At 43.9% G+C, this 25,500-nt stretch overlaps 1 protein-coding gene across 3 annotated transcripts in view; it reads right to left on the bottom strand.

The window, feature by feature from the left end:
- The window catches only part of LOC118402563 (calsyntenin-2-like), a 286,368-nt gene that overhangs the window by 35,910 nt on the left and 224,958 nt on the right, over window positions 1–25,500 (bottom strand). For all 3 annotated transcript variants that reach the window (XM_052477130.1, XM_052477128.1, XM_052477129.1), the window contains exons 7-8: window positions 24,671–24,928; window positions 23,546–23,667 (exon numbers count right to left, since the gene is read on the bottom strand). In XM_052477130.1, the coding sequence (XP_052333090.1) occupies window positions 23,546–23,667; window positions 24,671–24,928 (380 nt within the window). The remainder of the gene's footprint in view (window positions 1–23,545; window positions 23,668–24,670; window positions 24,929–25,500) is intronic.

Raw genomic sequence — 25,500 nt, 5'->3', positions numbered from 1 at the left:
CTGAGGCTCCGCGGCATTCCTTAGGGGTGTGTGTGCATACGTGTGTGTGCACCTGCGAGTGTGTGTGTGCGTGTACATGCATATGTGTGTGTGTGTGTGTGTGTGTGTGTGTGTGTGTGTGTGTGTGTGTGTGTGTGTGTGTGTGTGTGTGTGTGTGTGTGTGTGTGTGTGTGTGTGTGTGTGTGTGTGTGTGAAGCTAGGACAGCAGAGTCTCTGTACATTTACCGAAAACATCTAAACCCCTCCCATAAAATGTACATATGTGTGCTCCTACGTGTGTAAGAAATATAGAGATTGTGTACTTGTGTTTGTAAGTAATAACATACTGTACAGTGGACTCAAAGTATTCAGACTCCTTGACTTTTTCCACATTTTGTTACGTTACAGCCTGACTCTAAAATGGATTAAATACATTTTATTTCATCATCATTATACACACAATTATTCCCAATAACGTTAAAACAGAAAACAGGTATTTAGAATTGTTTGCAAATGTATTACAAATATAAAACAGAAATACCTTATTTACATAAGTATTCAGACCCTTTGCTATGAGACTTGAAATTGAGCTCAGGTGCATCCTGTTTCAATTGACCGTCCTTGAGATGTTTCTACAACTTGATTGGAGTCCACCTGTGGTAAATTTAATTGATTGTCACAGCAAAAACCAAGCCATGAGGTCGAGGGAATTGTCCGTAGCGCTCCGAGACAGGTTTGTGTCGCGGCACAGATCTGGGGAAGGGTACCAAAACATTTATGCAGCATTGAAGGTCCCCAAGAACACAGTGGCCTCCATCATTCTTAAATGGAAGAAGTTTGGAACCACCAACACTCTTCCTATAGCTGGCCGCCCAGCCAAACTGAGCAAACTAAGGAGCTCTGTCACTCTGACAGAGCTCCAGTTCCTCTGTGGAGATTTGAGAACATTCCAGAATGACAACCATCTTTGCAGCACTCCACCAATCAGGACTTTATGGTAGAGTGGCCAGACGGTAGCCATTCCTCAGTAAAAGGCACATGACAGCCCGCTCGTAGTTTGCCAAAAGGCACCTCCAGGCCTCTCAGACCATGAGAAACAAGATTCTCTGGTCTGATGAAACCAAGATTGAACTCTTTGGCCTGAATGCCAAGCGTCACGTCTGGAGGAAACCAGGCATCAACTGGCAAATACCATCCCTACGGCGAAGCATTTGTGGCAGCATTATGCTGTGGGGATATTTTTCAGAGGCAGGGAGACTAGTCAGGGTCGAGGGAAAGGTGCTCAGAGAAAAGTACAGAGAGATCCTTCATAAAAACCTGCTCCAGAGCGCTCAGGACCTCAGACCGGGGCGAAGGTTCATGACCCTAAGCACACAGCCAAGACACCGCAGGAGTGGATTCGGGACAAGTCTCAGAATATCCTTGAGTGGCCCAGCCAGAGCCCGGACTTGAACCCGTTTGAACATCTCCGGAGAGACCTGAAAATAGTTGTGCAGCAACGCTCCCCATCCAACCTGGCAGAGCTTAAGAGGATCTGCAGAGAAAGAATGGGAGAAACTCCCCAAATACAGGTGTGCCCAAATTGTTTGTAGCGTCCGAGAAAACACATATCAGTTTGCAATAAATAAATAAATAAATGGTCTTTTTTGCTTTCTTGAGTAAGGCAGCTCCAAAGTGCAGTGTTTCAGCTCAGTGCTTTCTGTGTTGGTGGGACAGCCAGCGGAAAATACAGAGCGTAAGATAATCTTCTCTACTTGCGCCATGAGTTCTGTCACTCATGGGGACACTAAGTCGCCGCAAAATATACAGGGAGAGCTAGCAAGTTCAAGCCCCTCGGGTGCTGCCATACATCATACAAGGCTCAAGGTCATTGGCCAAAGATAAAATGACATCAAATCACGTTATATCCACCGTAGACTTGATTAGACAGACCATGTCAGCATCATACTTTCAAAATCTTAGCTAGCAAGCGGTCATCGTCATGAATCAAGTCGACAATCTACTGGCAGATCCTTTTCAATCCTTGTTATATGAATATAACTTGTAGATCAAATGTATCGTTGCTCATCAGCCATTGACATAAACATTACACAAGTTCAACAAATTCAACAATTAATATTTTTGAAGGAATCAGTGGAGAGGGTGTGTGGCCCAAGTCTGGGCTTAAGGATCTCTTTTTCCAAGCTTAAAAGGATACACATTCACATGCAACACCATGGGCCAGAAAAGGTTGAATACATTGGCCATGCTGTCAATCCAGCATGACTTCTGCCAAGTTCAAAACAACTGGCAAATCTCAGACTTCAGCGAGTTCAAGGCAACTGGGAACTGGGGGAAAAAAATAGCTCTGACTGGGAAAATACGTTTTGAACAGTCATCCAACTTGGAATTACAATTAGGGAACTCGGGCCTCTTTCGAGAGCACCAACCTGAATATGACTGACATCACGATTTGACCTTTTTTTTTCCCAGGGTTCCCAGTTGTCTCGAAAGCACCATAAATCCAGAGAATGCCAGACTTTGATGACAAAGTCATAAGGTGAATGCACCAATTTGTAAGTCGCTCTGGATAAGAGCGTCTGCTAAATGACTTAAATGTAAAATGTAAATGTAAAGTTTGGCCACAAAAAAGGACCGTCACGCCACCTTCCTGTTCAAGTGAGCACAGCACAACAAGGTGAGTCCAAAAATGTCTTGTATGCTGCTGCATAAATGTTGTAATGTTGACTACGTCCGTCTTCGCTCGCTCATTAATGTCTTAATCGAGATGACGGATTGCCTCTTATTCGCTCATCGTTCCCTTATGCCATAGTTTGTGCATCTGCAATTGTCAGAAATACTACTGACCTGTATTTTGTCTTTGTATTGTGTTCTCTAATCACTAACTGAAAGACAGACGGATAATATAATACATAATAATAAAATAATAATATAATATGTCATTCAGCATATGCCTTTTCCCGAAAACGACTTAGTCATGTCTGCATACGAATGTTCTCAGGAATCGAATGCACTATCCTGGCATTGCGAGGTCTATGCTCTACCAACATAGCTCCAGAGGACCAGATGAACATCAGCAGACTAACTGACATACACACTTTTCACACAATCCTGTGCTGTGCTCCTGGTCCCTGTCTTAACTGTGTAAGAGGCTGTGTGTGGGAGAGAGACTGTACTATAGGGGTGTTCCTTCCCTCCCCGGGCGCGACCCACTGTTGTACCCCTGCATTATTAATGCCAGCTCATTACAAAGCAGAGCAATGGCACAAAGGTGATTCAATTCTAGGCTGTGCAGACGTACAGAATGATGTTTCTCAATACACTACGGAGCCATGGTAGCACGAAACACTGTAGGTGGAGGAAGGAACTGTAAAGATGCATGTCTCGGATAATAAAAGAGCTGACTAGAAAATATGACATGTACTGTACGTTTGATATACAGGTAGGAGTTTATTTTCAGAGAAAGTCCCAGGTAAATAATATACTTAGCTCATAGTTGGTGGACTTGTAAACTTGTGGACCAGACACTTTTTGCCCAAATGAGGTCCATTTTGAAGATTTTTTTTTGGCTCACGAGCACCTATTATTCCAGAAGTAAGATTTTGGTTGGTGAGAGCGAAGATATCCACTCAAAGAAATAATCGCCCCACTCCAAACACTACTACTTACTGACAAACTGATCATCTGATTGATTTTAGAGGCTCTTTGATACAATTGTTTTTGGTGGAACCTTTGAAATGAAAGCTCTCTTATTTTCTCTCTCACACACACACACACACTCTCCTTTTCTCTGTCTCCCACTCTCTTCCCCTCTCTAACTCTATCTGCCTCCTCCTTCCTTCCCTCTGTCTCTATCTCTCCCCTTCTCTTTCCATCTCCCCTCTCTCTCTCCTCTCCCTCTCATTGGCAGATGAATGGAATTTGTCCTGTTAATGTGGAGATAGAGCTGTAGTCGGTCTGAATAATTTAGTATTCATGACTATTTCACAGCTTTAAGCAGCCCTTTCGGTGCAACAGGAATGGGCCTTTATCACTGAGAAGAGAGGGAGAAAGAGGAGGGAGAGAGTCAATACGTCTGCCAGCTGAAGACAGAGAGCTTGAGAGGTTTTTCTCTTTTCTATACTCTCATTTTGTTGGATGTACTTGTCAGCGAGCTTGGAGAAGGTGACATCAAATACACCTTATTCCATGGCTTTGAAGAAACTGAAACTTCAAAAAGCACACAATATGGCTGGCCCTATTGAGTGGGAACTAAACTCTGTTGTAAGTTTTGTTATGTGTACTGTACACTCTTAGAAAAAAAGGTGCTCTCTAGAACCTTAAAGGAAAACTCCACCCAAAAACTATAATTTGGTATTGGTTTCATTAGTCCATTGTTGACATAGTCCCAACATGTTTTGCGTGTCAGCAATCACATTTTCAAGATATGTAACTTTCAAAATGGGGCTCCTGAATGGCGCAGCGTTCTAAGGCACTGCATCTCAGTGCTAGAGGTGTCACTACAGACAGCCTGGTTCAAATCCAGGCTGTATCACAACTGGCCATAATTGGGAGTCCTATAGGGCGGCGCACAATTGGTCCGGGTTTGGCCGTCATTGTAAATAAGAATTTGTTCTTAACTGACTTGCCTGGTTAAATATATATATTTTTATAAATAAATACAGAAATCATCTGTATTTGCATGAAAGGGTCTGAAAAAAGACATCGATAAAAGTAATATACAGTTTTTATTTTATTTATTTTTTTACGTTTATTTAACTAGGCAAGTCAGATAAAGAACAAATTCTTATTTTCAATGACGGCCTAGGAACAGTTACTCATGTTACTCATGAATTGCTCTCTTGTGAGTCAGAAAAACTAGAGTAGAAATGTAACAAATAGGCAGTAGAACCGACACTGGACATATAAAGCATTGCTCAATTGCAATGCTCACACCATTTTGTGAGAGTGTTTTTTTCGAGCTTTCCAACTCTTCCCCCTGGCTCGCCGCGATAGAGAGCCACACTTTTAAGTGTCCCGTGGCTTACAAATGGCTCAGTGTGCAACCAGGAATCAATTCAATTAGGCAGCCTTGTCCAGATAGGCTCTAAATCACACATTGAGTGGAACCGATTCCCTTCGATCCATTCTCTATCTACGCCAAACACACAGAGCACCGAGCCCAATCAATCTCATCCAAAACAATGCAGCCTCTAAACAGGGTGGGTGTGCGGAGGAAACCGCGACACCCAGCCTGGTAATTGTAAGCTGATAAGCACACAATGAATGTTGTATCGACAAGCGCTGACAGTCATTTTCTGCTACTGCCGCCCTGGCCTGCGATCAACAATAAATGGCACCGAGAGAGCCTCTCAGCATTGCCCGATGTGATTGGTCGAATCAGGAGACACAGGAACAATCGTGACACGCCTTTCTCTGATGTGTCCTAAGATGATCGGGTATAGTCAAATGTATGCACCATTCCTTCGGGACGCCAATTGATGTGTTGTCCTTCCAACGCAAACAAATACTTGGCCATCGACCTTGTGCGCCATCTCAAGACTCTATGAGATTAATATCGGCACACAGATCCTATTTTTTTTTTAATAGATTTCCTCCCTCTGTCTATGGGGCGACTGCTGAGAATACATAATAACTTATTTGTATGGGTTTAAATCAATGTCACCCCGCCAAGGCTCTTATTCTTGATCTTACTGGGCAGTGTTGATACAGTGTTAGGGCCTCATAACCATTCAAATAGGGCTGGGATAAAAGATGTCCCCACATGAAAAGAGGGTTTAAGGGGTTTGTTTTTGGCTGGGGCTTTGTGGCAGTTTGTGGTGTGGCTTTGTGGGGCAGTGTGTTAGTTTCTGTTCAGTAAGGACTAAAGGACAGGGTGCCGCTGGCCCTGTGGAGTGGAGTGTGTATTGAATAATAGACGCTTAGATGGCAGTGATCAATCGCTAAGTCCATTAATGGGAGGGAGGGGGGGAGGGAGGGAGGGAGGGAGGAGGGAGGGGGAGGGAGAGAGAGAGAGAGAGAGAAGGAGATAAGTTTGTGTGTGTGTGTGTACTACCACTCGTGTGTTTGCGTGTATGCCTGTCAGGTCTTGAACGCCCTCACTCTATTCCATCGACGCAGGAATAGAGGCACTCTTTCTTCCTTTAGCTCTCTCCCTCTCCCGCTCTGAGAAACTAATGGGGGAAGATTGCAAAATCAATAGTGCTAAATGGAGTTGCAGCAGAAGCCATCTAGTGTCCTTTCAGGGTGCTGATGGAACATGGAGGGCAGGATTCAGCTTTCTGTCTTTCTTTCTTTCTTTCTTTCTTTCTTTCTTTCTTTGTCTCCCTCTCTCTCTTTCTATATATATATCCCTATTATCCACCTAAAAAGTAATCACAATAGCCTTACTCCTCTTCCATGCCTCCATCTTTCCCTCCCTCTCTCTCCTTATTATGCATGCTCCCCCCCTCCCCCCCGAGGATCTGTCTTTTTCAGGCATATATTTCCTGTGTCTGAGGGGTGCAAAATCCACTTGTCACTTGAATCTCCCTGGATTAATTGCTTTCCCACTCTTGATGGTGCCCCGTTAACGTAACGACAGGCAGAAATGTTTGTAATGACCAGTCCGGTAATGGCTGTAAATGGCCTCAATGGAATACATTGGCTTTCCATTGCATCTACAAGAACGCTTCGTCAAGGGATCTAAACACACTCGACAGGGACATCACAAGAAAGGGAAGGAAGTTGTTAATCTTTTGTGGAATTTCAAAAAAATATATATATGATTTAATACAGTTTAAATGTTTACAAATTAGATGCGCTGAAATGAAAGCAACTTCCGTAAAGGAACACTCGGATTATAATGAATGATATTATGTCTGCTCTCTGTAAAATATGTACAGATTGGTGTAATCTAGAGCCAAGCATGATGATTTTAAATCGCACGGGTATCCTTCTCTTGACACAATTATGCAAGAAAACGTGTCAACAAACAACATTTAATCATTAATGAGGCTGTCTAGACAGCGCAGGTGAGCACAGGTAGGCCTAGAAACAGAGTTGCTTGTGGTTGCAGCCCTGGTACTCCCCTTTATATGAATTTAGTGCAAAATCACCAAGTGTATATATGCAAATGAGGGCACATTTCTTTATTTTATTTAAAATATACCTGATATAATAACACAATGTACAGTATATATATATGAGTGCATTATAAGAAAAAAAGTGAAATGTTGAATGCCTGAATTCTATTATTTGTGCTATAATTCCGTCAATATCTGATTAAAAAATGCTAAAGGTTTGGAGTGTCTTCACTCACTGTCCAACTGTTGCATTTATTAGAATATATATTTTTTTAAATACAAAAATAAACTTAACAATATAGTGCTGCTGCTACCTTATTATCTACCTAAAGAGGCATTATTTTCTCTCCTCTTCTTTAATGTCTAATCAACAGTAAAAGGGTGTTACACACACACACATACACACACACAAACTGAACTCTCATTTTACTGGATCAATGCCTTTGACCTAATGGGAGCTGACTGGGCTGATTGGCTCACAACCACACACACACCCACACACAGACACTGTCATTGTGGCATCTAACACACTGCAGCAGCTACCCTTCAAACCAGTAAGTACAGCCTGTCACTTTGTGGAACACTGGCCTGCTGTCAGTCTGTCACAGACATGGCCTTGACACTTATATAATGGTCTGCACTGATTCAGTAGTCTGCTCTGCCCTTATACAATAGTCTGCATCACAGTCACATTCAAAGTTATGGCTCTGTGTGAATTGTGAACATGACTAATACACATTAGACTGCAACACAGCACTGCATTACAATTGTACTGTATTATCAAATCAAATCCAATTTTATTAGTCACATGCGCAGAATACAACAGGTAGACCTTACCTTGAAATGATTACTTACGAGCCCCTAACCAACAAGGCCGTTTAAAAAAATACAGTTAAGAATAAGAGATAAAAGTAACAAGTAATTAAAGAGCAGCAGTAAAATAACAATAGCGAGACAATATACAGGGGGGTACCGATACAGAGTCAATGTGCGGGGGCACCGGTTAGTTGAGGTAGTATGTACATTACCTACCTATTACCTATGCATAGATGACAACAGAGAGTAGCAGTGGTGTAAGGGGGGAGGGGGGCACTGCAAATAGTCTGGGTAGCCATTTGACTAGATGTTCAGGAGTGGGGGTTAGAAGCTGTTTAGAAGCCTCTTGGACCTAGACTTGGTGCTCCGGTACCGCCTGCCATGAGTTAGCAGAGACCCCAGTCTATGACTAGGGTGACTGGAGTCTTTGACAATTTTTAGGGTCTTCCTCTGACACCGCCTGGTATAGAGGTCCTGGATAGCAGGAAGTTTGGCCCCAGTGATGTACTGGCCCGTTTGCACTACCGATCTGTAGTGCCTTGCGGTCGGAGGCCAAGCAGTTGCCATACCAGGCAGTGATGCAACCAGTGATCCATGATCTTGATGGTGCAGCTGTAGAACCTTTTGAAGATCTGAGGATCCATGCCAAATCTTTTCAGTCTCCCGAGGGGGAAAAGGTTTTGTCGTGCCCTCTTCATGGCTGTATTTGTGTGCTTGGATCATGTTAGTTCGTTGGTGATGTGGACACCAAGGAACTTGAATCTCTCAACCTGCTCCACTGCAGCCCCATCGATGAGAATGGGGTTGTGCTCGGTCCTCTTTTTCCTGTAGTCCACAATCATTTCCTTTGTCTAGATCACGTTGAGGGAGAGGTTGTTGTCCTGGCACCACACGGCCAGGTCTCTAACCTCCTCCCTATAGGCTGTCTTGTCGGTGATCAGGCCTACCACTCTTGTGTCATTGGCAAATTTAATGATGGTGTTGGAGTCGTGCCTGGCAGTGCAGTCATGAGTGAACAGGGAGTACAGGAGGGGACTGAACATGCACCCCTGAGGGCCACTGTGTTGAGGAACAGCGTGGCGGATGTGTTGTTACCTACCCTTACCACCTGGGTGCGGCCCATCACGATGTCCAGGATCCAGTTGCAGAGGGAGGTGTTTAGTCGCAGGGTCCTTAGCTTATTGATGAGCTTGGAGGGCATTATGGTGTTGAACGCTGAGCTGTAGTAAATGAATAGCATTCTCACATAGGTGTTCCTTTAGTCCAGGTGGGAAAGGGCAGTGTGGAGTGCAATAGAGATTGCATCATCTGTGGATCTATTGGGGCGGTATGCAAATTGGAGTGGATCTAGAGTTTCTGGGATGATGGTGTTGATGTGAGCCATGACCAGCCTTTCAAAGCACTTCATGGCTAAAGATGTGAGTGCTACAGGTTGGTAGTCGTTTAGGCAGTTTACCTTAGTGTTCTTGGGCACAGGGACTATGGTCGTCTGCTTAAAACATGTTGGAATTACAAACTCAGACAGGGAGAGGTTGAAAATGTCAGTGAAGACACTTGCCAGTTGGTCAGTGCATGCTCACAGTACATGTTCTGTAATCTGTCTGGCCCTGTGGCCTTGTTAATATTGACTTGTTTAGTCTTACTCACATCGGCTTCGGAGAGCGTGATCACACGGTCTCCGGAACAGCTGGTGCTCTCATGCATGTTTCAGTGTTATTTGCTTCGAGGCGAGCATAGAAGTAGTTTAGCTCGTCTGGTAGGCTCGAGTCACTGGGAAGCTCTCTGTTCTGCTTCCCCTTGTAGTCTGTGATGGTTTGCAAGCCCTGCCACATCCGACAAGCGTCAGAGCCAGTGTATTACGATTCGATCTTAGTCCTGTATTGACGCTTTGCCTGTTTGATGGTTCGACGGCGGGCATAGCGTGATTTCTTATAAACTTCTGGGTTAGAGTCCCGCTCCTTGACAGCGGCAGCTCTAGCCTTTAGCTCAGTGCGGATGCTGCCTGTAATCCATGGCTTCTGGTTGGGGTGTGTACGTACAGTCACTGTGGGGACGAAGTCATTGATGAAGCCAAAGACTGATGTGGTGTACGCCTCAATGCCATTGGAGGAATCCCGGAACATATTCCAGTCAGTCTGTGCTAGCAAAACAGTCCTGTAGCTTAGCATCTGCTTCCTCTGACCACTTTTTTATTGATCTAGTCACTGGTGCTTCCTGCATTAATTTTTGCTTGTAAGCAGGAATCAGGAGGATGGAATTATGGTCAGATTTGCCAAATGGAGTGCGAGGAAGAGCTTTGCATGTGTCTCTGTGTGTGGAGTATAAGTGGTCCAGAGTTATTTTTCCTCTGGTCGCACATTTAACATGCTGATAGAAATTTGGTAAAACGGATTTAAGTTTTCCTGCATTAAAGTCCCCGGCTACTAGGAGTGCTGCCTCTGGGTGAGTGTTTTCTTCTTTGCTTATTGCGGAACACAGCTCATTCAATGCTGCCTTAGTGCCAGCCTCTGACTGCGGTGGTATGTATACAGCTACAAAGAATACAGATGAAAACACTCTCGGTAGGTAGGGTGGTCTACAGCTTATCATGAGATACTCTACTTCAGGTGAGCAATAGCTCGAGACTTCCTTAGATATCGTGCACCAGCTGTTGTTAACAAAAATACATAGACCGCCGCCCCTGATCTTACCAGACACCGGTGTTCTATCCTGTTGGTACATCATATAACCAGCCAGCTGTATGTTGATGTTGTCGTCGTTCAGCCTCCACTCCGTGAAGCATAAGATGTCACAGTTTTTAATGTCACGTTGGTAGGTTAATCTTCCGCGTAACATGTCGATTTTATTGTCCAAAGATTGCACGTTTGCTAGCAGAATGGAGGGAAGTGGGTCAATTCAATCACCTACGAATTCTCAGAAGAGGGGGATCGGGGCTTGTTCCCGAGGAAGCAGTGTATCCTTCGCGTCGGGCTCATCAGAGTGGTGAAATGAAAAAAAGGATTCTGCTAGTCCGTGGTGAGTAATCGCAGTCCTGATGTCTAGAAGTTATTTTCGGTCATAAGAGACGGTAGCGGCAACATTATGTACAAAATAAGTACAAGCATAAGTTACAAACAACGTAAATAAACAAACTAAAAAACACAATCGGCCGAGGGCACGTAAAACATCTGCCATCTTCTCCTACAATTGCTAGGCAAAACAAACTCATTTTCACTAATATCATCAAACTCAACAAATCTTAGCACGTAGTTGGGCTCATTCAGTAGTTTTTACGCCTTAAAGTAGAATCCTGTGAATAATTGTTAAGTACCATTTATATTATATTACCAAAACATACATTGAAAATGATGCCTTTGCTGCTTCCTGTTGTCATGGCTCATGTGTCCATGTTTATAATCAATGCTGAACTAAGTTGTGATATGTTGAAGACATACAAATGTATCCCTACACACGTGTCACACTTGTTCAAATGTCTTGTATTTTTCTAAATGAGTACCTTCTAAATTGCACATGAGCATCAGTATTTACCAAGTGGCCACTCTAGACTGAAACTGAATAGCTACTGTAATCAATAGCACACGCAAATTAATCACTCACATCGATATTGTATTGAAGTCATATACCAGTCGATAGATGAGATGAGAACCTGAAGTAGCCATTTATCCAGTAAAATCTCTGTGGGGAGCCTCCCGAGTAGCGCAGTGGTCTAAGGCACTGCATCTCAATGCTAGCTGTGCCACTAGAGTTTCTGGGTTCGAGTCCAGGCTCTGTCGCAGTCGGCCGCGACCGGGGACGGGGAGGGTCTGGCCGTTAGGGGAGGGTCTGGCCGGCAAGAATGCCCTTGTCCCATCGCGCACTAGTGACTCCTGTGGCAGGCCAGGCACTCTGCACTCTGACATGGTCACCAGGTGCACAGTGTTTCCTTTGACACATTGGTGCAGGTTAAGTGAGCATTGTGTCAAAAAGCATTGCGGCTTGGGTGGGTTGTGTTTCGGGGGACGCCTTGCTCTCAATCTTCACCTCTTCCCAGTCCGTATGGGTGTTGCAGCGATGAGACACGACTGTAGCTACCAATTGGATACCACGAAATTGGGGAGAAAAAGAGGTAAAAAGATTTGTGTGGGGTAATGTCTATGGTAAATTGTGACTGAATAATCATTTTCATACTTTATAATATGTCCATATATAGTTATAATTTGTTTTAGGAACATCTACTGAAAATATTTCACCTTCTTTATTACTTTACCAAACATATCAAGACATTAGTGATGTTAAATTTGTGAATGTCTTTAAACAGCTTGTCCAGCGATTGCTATGCCACGTCTGTGCCGTGAATCAATCGAGCATGATAAATATTTTTCTAACGACTGCCCTTTGACGTTCAAAAAATGTTGAACTAAGAACAGATATAGCCCCTGGTTCACTCCAGATCTGACTGCCCTTGACCAGCACAAAAACATCCTGTGGCGTACTGCATTAGCATCGAATAGCCCCCCGTGATATGCAACTTTTCAGGAAGTTAGTAACCAATATACACATGCAGTTAGGAAAGTAAAGGCTAGCTTTTTCAAACAGAAATTTGCATCCTGTAGCACAAACACCAAAAAGTTCTGGGACACTGTAAAGAACATGGAGAATAAGAGCACCTCCTCCCAGCTGCCCACTGCACTGAGGCTAGGAAACACTTTTACCACCGATAAATCCACGATAATCAAGAATTTCAACAAGCATTTTTCTATGGCTGGCCATGCAGCAACTTGCCCAAGCCTCCCCATTTCTCCTTCACCCAAATCCAGATAGCTGATGTTCTGAAAGAGCTGCCAACATCTGGACCCTACAAATCAGCTGGGCTAGACAATCTGGACCCTCTCTTTCTATAATTATCCGTCGCAATTTTTACAACCCCTATTACTAGCCTGTTCATCCTCTCTTTCGTATCGTCTGAGATCCCCAAAGATTGGAAAGCTGCGGGGGGGGAGAACCTCTAGACCCAAACTGTTACAGACCTATATCTATCCTACCCTGCCTGTCTAAGGTCTTTGAAAGCCAAGTTAACAAACAGATCACCGACCATTTCGAATCCCACCATACCTTCTCCGCTATGCAATCTGGTTTCCGAGTTGGTCATGGGTAAACCTCAGCCACGCTCAAGGTCCTAATCGATATCATAACCGCCATCGATTAAAGACAATACTGTGCAGCCGTTTTCATGGACCTGGCCAAGGCTTTCGACTCTGTCAATCACCACATTCTTATCGGCAGACTCAACAGCCTTGGTTTCTAAAATGACTGCCTCACCTGGTTCACCAACTACTTCTGGCAGTCTCTATGCGGGTGCTACAGGGTTCAATTCTCAGGCTGACTTTTTTCTCTGTACACATCAATGATGTTGCTCTTGCTGCTGGTGATTCTCTGATCCACCTCTACGCAGATGACACCATTCTGTATACTTCTGGTCCTTCTTTGGACACTGTGTTAACTAACCTCCAGACGAGCTTCAATGCCACACAACTCTCCTTCTGTTGCCTCCAACTCCTCTTAAATGCAAGTGAAACTAAATGCATGCTCTTCAACCGATCGATGCCCGCACGACTAGCCTCACTACTCTGGACGGTTCTGACTTAGAATATGTGGACAACTACAAACACCTTGGTGTCTGGTTAGACTGCAAACTCTCCTTCCAGACTCACATTAAGCATCTCCATTCCAAAATTAAATCTAGAATCGGCTTCCTATTTCGCAAACAAAGCATCCTTCACTCGTGCTGTCAAACACACCCTCGTAAAACTGACTATCCTACCGATCCTTCACTTCAGCGATGTAATTTACAAAATAGTCTCCAACACTCTACTCAGCAAATTGGATGCAGTCTATCACAGTGCCATCCGTTTTGTCACCAAAGCCCCATATACTACAGACCACTGCGACCTGTATGCTCTCGTTGGCTGGCCCTCGCTTCATATTTGTTTCCAAACCAACTGGTCCAGGTCATCTATAAGTCTTTGCTAGGTAAAGCCCCGGTCACCATAGCAGTACCCACCCATATCACACGCTCCAGCAGGTATATTTCACTGGTCACCCCCAAAGCGAATTCCTCCTTTGGCCACCTTTCCTTCCAGTTCTCTGCTGCCAATGACTGGAACAAATTGCAAAAATCACTGAAGCTGGAGACTCATATCTCCCTCACTAACTTTAAGCATCAGCTGTCAGAGTAGCTTACTACAGATCATTGCACCTGTACATAGCCCATCTGTGATTTGCCCACCTAACTACCTCATCCCCATATTATTATTATTATTTTTTGCTCCTTTGCACCCCAGTATCTCTACTTGCACATTCATCTTCTGCACATCTATCAGTCCAGTGTTTAATGCTAAATTGTAATTATTTTCCCACTATGGCTTATTTATTGCCCTACCTCCCTAATCTTACTTCATTTGCACACACTGTATATAGACTTTTCTATTGTGTTTTTGACTGTACGTTTGTTTATTTCTGTGTTCTTTGTGTCGCACTGCTTTGCTTCATCTTGGCCAGGTCGCAGTTAAATAAAGGTAAATAAAAAATAAAATGTAACGTTGCAGTGAAGTGACATAAATCGATGTAATGATGCAGCCAACCACCAGAGGATGGCAAATACAAGTTTATTTGACAGAGGGTGTTTACGTGGTCCTAGAAAGGTCTGGATTGCTGTCTTCTGACTTACTAAATCAATAAAATAAGTAATTACTAAAGTAAAGTAATTCTAGTGCCCAGTTTCGGGGACTGTCAGCTTAAGGGGTTAAAATAATTTAATATTTCTGTTTAGGATGATAGTAAATTAAGATGCACTTCAATTACATATATTTCTTACTACTTTAACCACTTTAAAAATGCTCCTTAACACAATTTAACCAGGTGCTCTAGACTAGAGCTTCCATAGGGACTTTGCAGCAGGCTGAATGTTTGATGTCCCTAGTATTACACTCCAAGCAACTCAACTATGGGACTAAAACATGTTAAAAATAACTCCCATGGAAGATATATATCCTGTCGGCCATTTTGGAGAGAAGAAAGGGAATGGATACTTCCCATGGTGACACAGCACTATACTGTGTACCACATGATCAAGGGCCCCATATTCTGTTTACTGTCTGCAACAAGAAAGACAGAGATATCATAGGAAAACATACACACTTACATGGCAGGCACAGAGAGAATAAAAAGTGTTGGATCGCTTAGCTAAAATGCACAAGCCTGGAAAGTAGTTTTTTATCCTCTTATGTTTGTTGTGTAGTAAATCTTTCCATTTTTTTTCATTGTTGTATTCGTTTTTTCCTGTGAAGCACATGGTGTTGCATTCCATGTCTGAAATAAAGCTCGATTTGATATGAAGTGTTGAAAGTTGTGGCTTTAAGTTCTGAACATCTAAAACCAGGAGCTAATATCCCTCTTTTAGCTTAAGATAAAGTTAGCATAGTGATGTAGCATGTAGCCTTCTCCCCATGTTCCCTCAGTTTGTCTCCTGTCCCCCGTTTGCCTGGCAGATGTTTTGTGGAGTCTTTGTGTTGACTTGAGAGGTTGTTTACCAAAGCAACTGAGTCTTCCACCTGGATGCCCTTGTCTTAGTTATAGCAGCCTCACAGGAGAAAAGAGCATTGGGTTGGAGAAAAATTGCCCTCCTTTAAACTATAGCAAACAATTCAATGGCGCCTAGCTATCATAGACACAGTGCTGCATAGAGTACTGATAGTGGGATGCTCAGTTTCTTGTACAACCTCTGAAAACTACACAGACTCACAGGCAGACACAGGTGCGCAAATGGACACGTGCACACACACACACACACACACATACACACACACACACGCACGCGCGCACACCTTCCACAATCATAATCTACCTGGTGTGCAGTAACTCCAGAGACCTTGACTTAATTACAGTGTTTTTCTTAATCGTTTCTGTATGCACATACATTATTGTACAGAAGGTCCCACAGCTATACGATTAGGAAAAGATACATATCTACATGATTAGGGAGTCGGAGAGTGGAGGTGGAGCGATGCCGATACAAGATTTTCCATTGGCTTATCTTGAATCATCCCAACAGTAGCTTATGTTAGGTGAAGACTTGATCTGTTAATACTACATAGTGGGCATTCTACAGAACTTGAGTTTACACCGGCCTGATATTCTAGTAAGCTATTTGTTTGCTTCAGATGGTTTTATACCTGTGCAGTAACACTGTAATTAAGGACAATACTGTATGACCATGTTGTGAAATGAGTCATTTCATTGTTCTGTAATTGTATAGTCATGGAGTAAACAGTTTACATTCATACACATTTTAAATACACTAGTATATGGTCTATATAAAGTAGTTGAAGGTTATGGTTGCGTCACAATATCTGCACTTGTTCACTTATGGATTTGAAAGGAAATGAATGGTATATGGAAACTCCCTCAAGCCCATGTCTAAACAATTCCAATATTTTGATATGTTGGGGGAGTAGTGAACGAGTGAACACTTCAGGAGGAATGAGAGAATATTGGGATGCAACCTATGTATTGAGAGAGTACACTGAGAGAAAATGTAACCCCCCAAATTGCCCCTCTGCGCTTCAGAGACAAAAAAGCACATAATGAATAAATGAACAAAAACGACCACTACAATAATTTTGCCTGACACATTTTTATCATGGTTGACTAAAGTACACAAGTAAATTATCCTACCTTAGGTTCCTCCGCAACAAAGCACGGCCAAATAATTGTTCTTTATTCATTTACAGTATATTCATCTTTGAAGAAAATTACACCTAGTTTTCTATATCAAAGACTCTGTTAGTTATCTGTCATATTGACATTTTCACACAGATAGGCTGTGTTGTACTGAAATAATGGCTTTCACAGTAATTTAGTTCAATGACTTTCTGAAACATAAACGCAGAAGAAAGACGAGGTGGGCCATTACTCTGGATAGATTATCCAGTGTGTGTGTGTGTGTCTGTGTTTGTCCATGTGTGTGGTATCTCCTATCCTCTTATCTCCTGCTGTGGGGAGAGGAGTGGAGGTAGTGGGACGCAGGTAATCAGGATGACGAGATATGAAGAGCCACTGCAATGACCTCTTACTGCAGCAGTAATCATAGTCCATCACCTGGAGAAAAACACTCAGAACCAAGCCCCATCGGGAACGCACACACACACAGAGCAAGCGAGCTAACAACTGCAGGAGATAAGAGGCGGTATTAGAACACAGTACATACAAACAATGAGAGATGGCTCTCAAAGAAAAGCTAATGCTCTACTGCTGTTTGTCTACCTGAGGAAAAACTCAGTGAGACAGACATGACTGGAATAGTCATTTAGCAACACAACACTGCCCAAGCAGAAAAATAATAGCTGCTCACTTTCAAACCTTAAGTTAAATTTGCAAGAAAGCTGCATTGTCTAATGGGTAACATATTGACTGTTTAACAAAAATACACAATTCTTCCCCTAGCCCTATACCATAATAAAAATGCATTTATTCGAAGAGCCAACGTTTTCGGTGGGCCTTAGAAGGCTTGGCCCGCCCTACTGTACCTCCTTGCCTGTCCAAATCAAATCTAAAAATATTGACAATTATAATAAATATAACTATTTCAATAAATACAAATGTTTGGGGTAATTTTACACAATTTTTCTCACAAATTTGAAGTTGCGATCTTGTTTCATCGCTGCAACTCCACAACGGGCTCGCGAGGGATCGAGACATGCGTCCACTGAAACACAACCCGCCAGGCCTGCTTCATGACATAATGCTGGCTTAACTCAGAAGCCACACCATTGTGTCGGAGGAAACACCCTTTTGACTAACGACCCGAAGGCAGCTTGCAGGCGTCCAGACCGCCACAAGGAGTCTCTAGAACATGATGACCTGGCCAAACCCTCCCCTAAGCCAGAGAATGCTGGGTCATTTATGCGCCGCCCTTATGGGACTCCTAGTTATGGGATCGAACCCCAGGCTGTAGTGGTGCCTCAGCACAGCGATGCAGTGCTTTAGACCTTTGTGTCTCTCGGAGGCCTATTCATAATTTATTTAACCGAGACGCGCGCCGACAGAAATTGTCATTGTCAGATAAAGCATCCGAGCAAGCGAAACATCAATGTCTCAGTACGTGTAGCCAATGTAGCTCGTTGCTGTCTGGACTAAAAGAGTATGACATTCTCTTTTCTTGCCAGACCGCATCAGATACGTGGGGCTACATATTGTAAGACAGAAGGGCACTGTTTCGGTCGACCGGATGCTATTTTTGACTAACATGCCAAGATCACCTACTTTTTTGAAGTGATTTGTTTTGCAATCAGATGGAAACATCATGACTGGTTGTGTTCATGTCACATTAAAAGGTAGTCTAATACATGCTCACAGTTGTTACTATAAATCCCACAATAGAACCACTAAAGCAGTCATTTGGACTGCTCATGAATGGAAAAAAATGTATTACTCTGCCATTTTTAAAGTCAAGCCCCCATCCGTCCTTGACTTTTCCTAAATAAGTCTATAATGCACACTGGCGTTGTTAGAACCTTAATATCACATACAGAACTGGTACTCAAATAAAATAAAAATGTATTGGTCACATACACGTATTTAGCAGATGTTATTGCAGGTGTAGAGAAATGCTTGTCAAACTAGCTCTGAGAGTGCAGTAATATCGAACAAATAATATCTATCAATTTCACCACATATACCCAATACACACAAATCAAAGTAAAATAATGGAATTAAGAATATATAAATATATGGACGAGCAATGTCAGAGCGGCATAAACTAAGATACTGTAGAATAACAGTAGAAATGTATATAGGCAGCAGCCTCTAATGTGCTAGTGATGGCTATTTAACAATCTGATGGCCTTGAGAAAAAAGCTGTTTTTCAGTCTCTCGGTCCCAGCTTTGATGCACCTTTACTGACCTCATCTTCTGGATGATAGCGGGGTGAACAGGCAGTGGCGCCGAAGAACATGGCTGACATTTTACATGGCACCAATTGTGCTATTTTGTTAGTTTTTTTTGCTTTTTGTGTAACTTATTTTTGTACTTATTTTGTACATAATGTTGCTGCTACCGTCTCTTATGACCGAAAATAACTTCTGGACATCAGAACAGCGATTACTCACCGCGGACTGGAAGAAACTACTGCTTTCACTGGAACAGGCACAGATCCCTGTAAGTTGCTTGAAGAAATTCCGCAGGACAAGGGGTCGCAGATCGGTCTGCCTTCTGAGAATCCGTAGGCGAGCAAGTAAACTCCCACTGCCATCTGTTCTTCTTGCTAACGTGCAATCATTGGAAAATAAAATTGATGTCCTACGATTTAAGATTATCCTACCAACGGGAAATTAAAAACTGTAATATCTTATGTTGCACCGAGACGTGGCTGAACGACGATACGGATAATATAGAGCTGATGGGATTTTCCATGCACTGGCAGGACGAAGAAACTACCTCTGGTAAGAAGATAGGTGGGGCTGTGTCTATTTCTCAATAAGTTGGTGCGCAATGTCTAATATTAAATAATTCTCAAGGTATTGTTTGACTGAGGTAGAGTACCTTAAGATAAGCTGTAGACCACACTATCTACCGAGAGAGTTCTCTCTATATTACTCATAGCCATCTATTTACCACCACAGAATGAAGCTGGCACTAAGACCGCTCTCAACCAACTCTATAAGGCCATAAGCAAAGAAGAAAATGCTCACCAAGAAAAGGTGCTCCTAGTGGCCGGGGACTTTAATGCAGGCAAACTTTAATCAGTTTTACCAAATTTTTACCAGCATGTCACATGTGCAACCAGAGGGAAATAAATCCTAGACCACCTTTACTCCACACACAGAGATGCATACAAAGCTCTCCTCCGCCCTACATTTGGCAAATCTGGCCATAATTCTATCCTCCTGATTCCTGCTTACAAGCAAAAACGAAGGCAGGAAGTATCAGTAACTTGCTCAATATGCAAGTGTTGAGATGACGTGGATGTTACACTCCATGACTGTTTTGCTAGCACAGACTGGAATATGTCCCGAGATTCATCCAATGGCATTGAGGAGTACACCATGACATCGCCCCACAGCGACCGTACGTACATATCCCAACCAGAAACCATGGATTACAGGCAACATCCACATCAAGCTAAAGGCCCGAGCTGCCTCTTTCAAGGAGCGGGAGACTAATCCGGACACTAATAAGAAATCCCGCTATGCCCTCAGGCTAACCATCAAACAAGCAAAGCGGCAATACAGGATTAAGATTTAATCCTACTACACCGGCTCTGATGCTCGTTGGATGTGGCAGGGCTTAAAAACTATTAAGGACTACAAAGGGAAACCCAGACGCGAGCTGACCAGTGACACAAGCCTACCAGATGAGCTAAAAGCCTTTTATCCTTTTATGCTCGCTTTGAGGCAAGCAACACTGAAGCATACATGAGAGCACCAGCTGTTCTGGATGACTGTGTGATAATGCTCTCGGTAGACCAAAACCAAAACCTTTAAACAGGTCAACATTCACTAAGCCGCAGAGCCAGACGGATTACCAGGACGTGTACTCAAAGCATGCGCGGACAAACTGTCAAGTGACTTCACTTGACAGTTTGGCAACTCTTGACTCCTCTCCCTGACCGAGTCTGTAATACCTACATGTTTCAAGCAGACCACCATAGTCCCTGTGCCCAAGGAAGCGAAGGTAACCTGCCTAAAGGACGAGCACTCACATCGGTAGCCATGAAGTGCTTTGAAAGGCTGGTCATGGCTCACATCAACAGCATCCCCCCGGACACCCTAGACCCACTCCAATTCGCATACCGCCCCAACAGATCCACAGATGACGCAATCTCAATCGCACTACACACTGCCCTTTCACACCTGGACTAAAGGAACACCTATGTGAGAATGCTGTTCATTGACTACAGCTCAGCGTTCAACACCATAGTGCCCACAAAGCTCATCACTAAGCTAAGGATCCTGGGACTGAACACCTCACTCTGGAACTGGATCCGGGACTTCCTGACGGACCGCCCCCAGGTGGTAAGAGTAGGCAACAACGCGTCTGCCATGCTGATCCTTAACACGGGGGCCCCTCAGGGGTGTGTACTTAGTTCCCTCGTGTACTCCCTGTTCACCCATGATTGCGTGGCCAAACACGACTCCAACACCATCATTAAGTTTGCTGACCACACAACAGTGGTAGGTCTGATCACCAACAACGATGGTAGGCCTATAGGGAGGAGGTCAGACAACTGGCAGTGTGGTGCCAGGACAACAACCTCTCCCTCAATGTGAGCAAGACAACGGAGATGATCATGGACTACTGGAAAAGGCGGGCTGAACAGACCCCCATTAACATCGACGGGGCTGTAGTGGAGCGGGTCGAGAGTTACAAGTTCCTAGTTGTACACATCACCAACGAACTATCATAATCCTAACATACCAAGACAGTCGTGAAGAGGGAAAGACAAAACCTTTTCCCCCTCAGCAGACTGAAAATATTTGGCATTGGTCCACAGATCCTCAAAAAGTTCTACAGCTGCACTATCAAGACCATCCTGACCGGTTGCATCACCACCTGGTATGGCAACTGCTCGGCATCTGACCGTAAGGCGCTACAGAGTGTAGTGCATATGGCCCAGTACATTACTGGAGCCAAACTTCCTGCCATCCAGGACCTATATAATAGGCGGTGTCAGAGGAAAGCCCATAGAATTGAGGAAAGCCCATCTCAATTGTGCATCGGTAAAGGGTTGTGAGTCTTTTAGGTGCCAAGCTAAATTTCTTCAGCCTCCTGAGGTTGAAGAGGCATTATTGTGCCTTCTTCATCACACTGTCTGTGTGGGTGAACCATTTCAGTTTGTCACTGATGTGTTTCCTACCTTCACCACCCGGGGGCGGCCCATCAGGAAGTCCAGGACCCAGATACACAGAATGGAGTTCAGACCCAGGGCCTCAAGCTTAATGATGAGCTTGGAGGGTACTATGGTGTTGAATGCTGAGCTATAGTCAATCAACAGCATTCTTACATAGGTATTCCTCTTGTCCAGATGGGATAGGGCAGTATGCAGTGCGATGGGGATTGCATCGTCTGTCGATCTATTGGGGCGGTAAGCAAATTGAAGTGGGTCTAAGGTGACAGGTAAGGTGGAGGTGATATGATGCTTGACTAGTCTCTCAAAGCACTTCATGATGACAGAAGTGAGTGCTACGGGGTCATTTAGTTCAGTTAGCTTTGCTTTCTTGGGTATAGGAACAATGTTGGCCATCTTCATGCATGTGGGGACAGCAGACTGGGATAGGGAGAGATTGAACATGTCCATGAACATACCAGCCAGCTAGGGATGCCATCTGGGCCGGCAGCCCTGCGAGGGTTAACATGCTTAAATGTCTTACTCACTTCGGGCCATGGAGAAGGAGAGCCCACAGTCCTTGGTAGCGGGCCGTGTCAGTTGCACTGTGTTATCCTCAAAGCGGGCGAAGAAGGTGTTTAGCTTGTTTAGCTTATAGGAGGGCAGGTCATTTTTTTATATGGTTTTCCCCATTGCCCCTCCTTCTCTCGACAGCAGGGCCTGCTCCCCTCCTCCCAATAGTTGACGATAGATGCCATGCCCAGTTCATAATCACCCTGATAATTGCCTCGAAAGTGAACCTAAACTATACCGAAACTAATTTCACACATACAATAACAGATTAAATAAATAAAGTATGATGAGGGAGAATGGATGAGTTGATGAGCAAGGGGAAACAAATGATGCATAATTATGTAATCACCAATTGCGAATCAAGAACAGTGCGGGCCATTCTATGGCATTGATTGATTCTAATTCTAATGTCAAAATGTTATGTACTCTGTTATCAGTCTACTCTGGCCTACTTGTAGTACACGGTGAGAGCGTGAGTCATTTACAATGGCAAGAAGACCAAGACCAATGGATGCTGCGTTAGTGTTGCTACAAAATCTGAATGAAAACGGCTCAGATGGTGTGGAAGAAATGAATCAGGATGACATCGCCCGATGAGTATTCTTCTGATTCTGAGCCTCAACCTGAATCTACACCTCCGAGGCCTAAGTGCAAAAAAAAGACAGAACTGTGAGCAGTTAGCAGGTGCCCACGACACCACCAAATGGAACGGTGAGACCGGAGAGAGGACGGCACCGTTTGGAATAGAACAAGCTGGTGAGAATTTCACGGGCTATTATCTGCACAAAATGTCCTCACTGAGAGAGTAGGTCCTACATCTCAAGCAAGAAACAGAAAATAGGCAAACGCAACTCGACTGCTGTCGTTGTTTACGCTATGCTCCAACTGACAATGGACTTTTTGACTGCTGTCATATTAACATTTTTATTCACTATGCCATTATTTCTTTTGTGATGATTTTCACTATTATCAAGCACACACGTTGTCACCATTTGAAAATGCGTCTTGATGATTCCAACACCAATGCTTTCTGTTTCATAGTTGTAACAATATATATAAACAAATTAAAGTGTCCAATATATCCACATAGGAGGTCCAGTGGGGGAAAAAAATGTGCCCCGTGTGAAAATCAAATGCCCCTCCAACCGGTTCGTTCTGGAGCCGGCCCCAATTCTAAGCAGTATGCTAGTATAGACAATGGAACAGTGGAGGTTCTCCTGGGTCAAAAGTCAGAGGTCATAGGTCAGCTCACCTGCTCCAGTTTCCAGTGGAACTCTGCAGGGCGGAAGGTGTCAACCTGGGTGAAGTCTCTCCTGAGCAGGAAAACCAGACGGCAGTTGTGGACGTACAGGGAGTAGTGGTGCCGGTTCATCTCTGTAGAAGGATATGGGTATGTTACAGAAAACTGGCAATTACAGGCTTATAACATTCATAAACTTTGAGTTATGATAACTTCCTTATCTGGCCAGAACAGAATAGAGATATCCTCTATTCTCATTCACAGAAAAACATAGACATTCTAGACGGTACACTGCATAAAATAAAATAAATATTTCAAGATATTCAACCAAAAAAGCAATTTTCCACAGTTAAGAGTGAAAATAAATTATGTTATACAAATGCTCTGCTAAAGTGGTATTTAAAATTATATCTGTCATTATGGACAAAGGAGCTTATTGGTGCAAAATGTCCTGTAAATGCTATTGACGTGTGCCACTTTGAATTATACCCTGCCACTTCACGAGGCAGCTCAATAAATGTCACAAGCTCCCTGTGCCATTGTGACATTGTGAAAGGCCCTGTGGGACGCTAATGAGGTGTGTGACTTCACAGCTTTTCTCTCATGGTGGCACTTTTCATCATAACCCCCCTGTGCTTTTCCTTGGAGCCGCTGGGGTTACACACAGGGCTGTTTTGGCCGTGCATATTGATGGACTCTCTTTTTCGCTCAGTGTGAGAGAAGAGCTCGATGGAATCAATAAGAGCCTGTCAGGCCGCCTGTCTCCAGTCACACCTTCACAGCTCCACTTAGTCTGACTCTGAAACTAGAAGTGGTCAACAGATGACAAAACAACCTCTGGATTTACGTGACTACGCAACCTCCACTCCAGATTGGGCACAAAAATGTTCCTTATGTTCCACGTTGGAGCCAACTGTCTTCACATTGGAAGCTCCTTTCTTACACCTTACATTGAACAATAAATAGTAGCTGGAATAGTGGCTATTGCTTTGATTCTCTCTTAAAATCTTGTGACAGAAGATAAATAGCCTCAATTTGGGCAATAGCTCCACCACCGCACCACCAGAAAATCATGCTTTGAATAACAATGAACTAGGATGGATCAAATCCCACAAATTAACCTCTTCCTGGTCTCACCGGTCTTGTCAGAGTTGCAGAGCAAGGTCTCCTTCTCAGCCCTCAGACCGGGGCTGGGCCCATGCTTCATCCACGTGGCGATGGTGAACTGGTCAGTCAGGTTCTGTGGAACCACCCGCTCCGGTACATTGGAGGCCTGCCGCCCGTCGAAGCGGAAGATGAGGTCGCTATCCCGCCCACTGTCTGTCAGCAGCGAGGCCGTCCAATTGGTGGAAGCGCTGGGGGCGGGGAGGAGGTCCGTGCTGCCGGACGCCGCACCTGGAGGACCAATTAAAGATGAGAACAGTCCGTGGGTGACATTTTGACACACGAAAAGTGACACAAAGGTTGAAAGGAGACTGATACTTGTAACGTTTGAGTTGGAAGATATCTAAAAACCTCTAATCCCACGATGTCCATGCAGGGTGTCGTACGGGAGATAAGATGCTGAACTGTTGCAGAACAGTCTTCGTTGGGAAAGGTATTTGACATCTGTCTATTTCTCACCACATCGTCACCCTCTCCATGTCACACAAGAGTTGACAGTATGAATCTAACGAGCGATGAATGACCCTGTATGTTAAGACACTTGTTTCTGTCCCCGAAATCCACACCCCGCCCCACCCCTTTGAAGAAACAGGCCAGCTCTTTTAAAACTATGCCACATTCAAGCCTGTCAATCGATAGGGACGCATAAATCCACGCCCAGGCCTCTTTAAACTGTATCAGGGCTTTCACTGTGATCAGGAGGAGAGAGAAGTTGAGATTCAGTCTCATACTCTCACTCTGCACAGTTTTCAGAAGGCCTTGTCAAATCCGTGACCCCTGCCTTCTTTTCATATTATTATTTG

Source organism: Oncorhynchus keta, chromosome 23 (assembly GCF_023373465.1).
Source record: "Oncorhynchus keta strain PuntledgeMale-10-30-2019 chromosome 23, Oket_V2, whole genome shotgun sequence".
NCBI lineage: Eukaryota > Metazoa > Chordata > Actinopteri > Salmoniformes > Salmonidae > Oncorhynchus > Oncorhynchus keta.
Note: the sequence above shows the minus strand (reverse complement) of the source record. Positions and strands in the feature narration are given on the sequence as shown.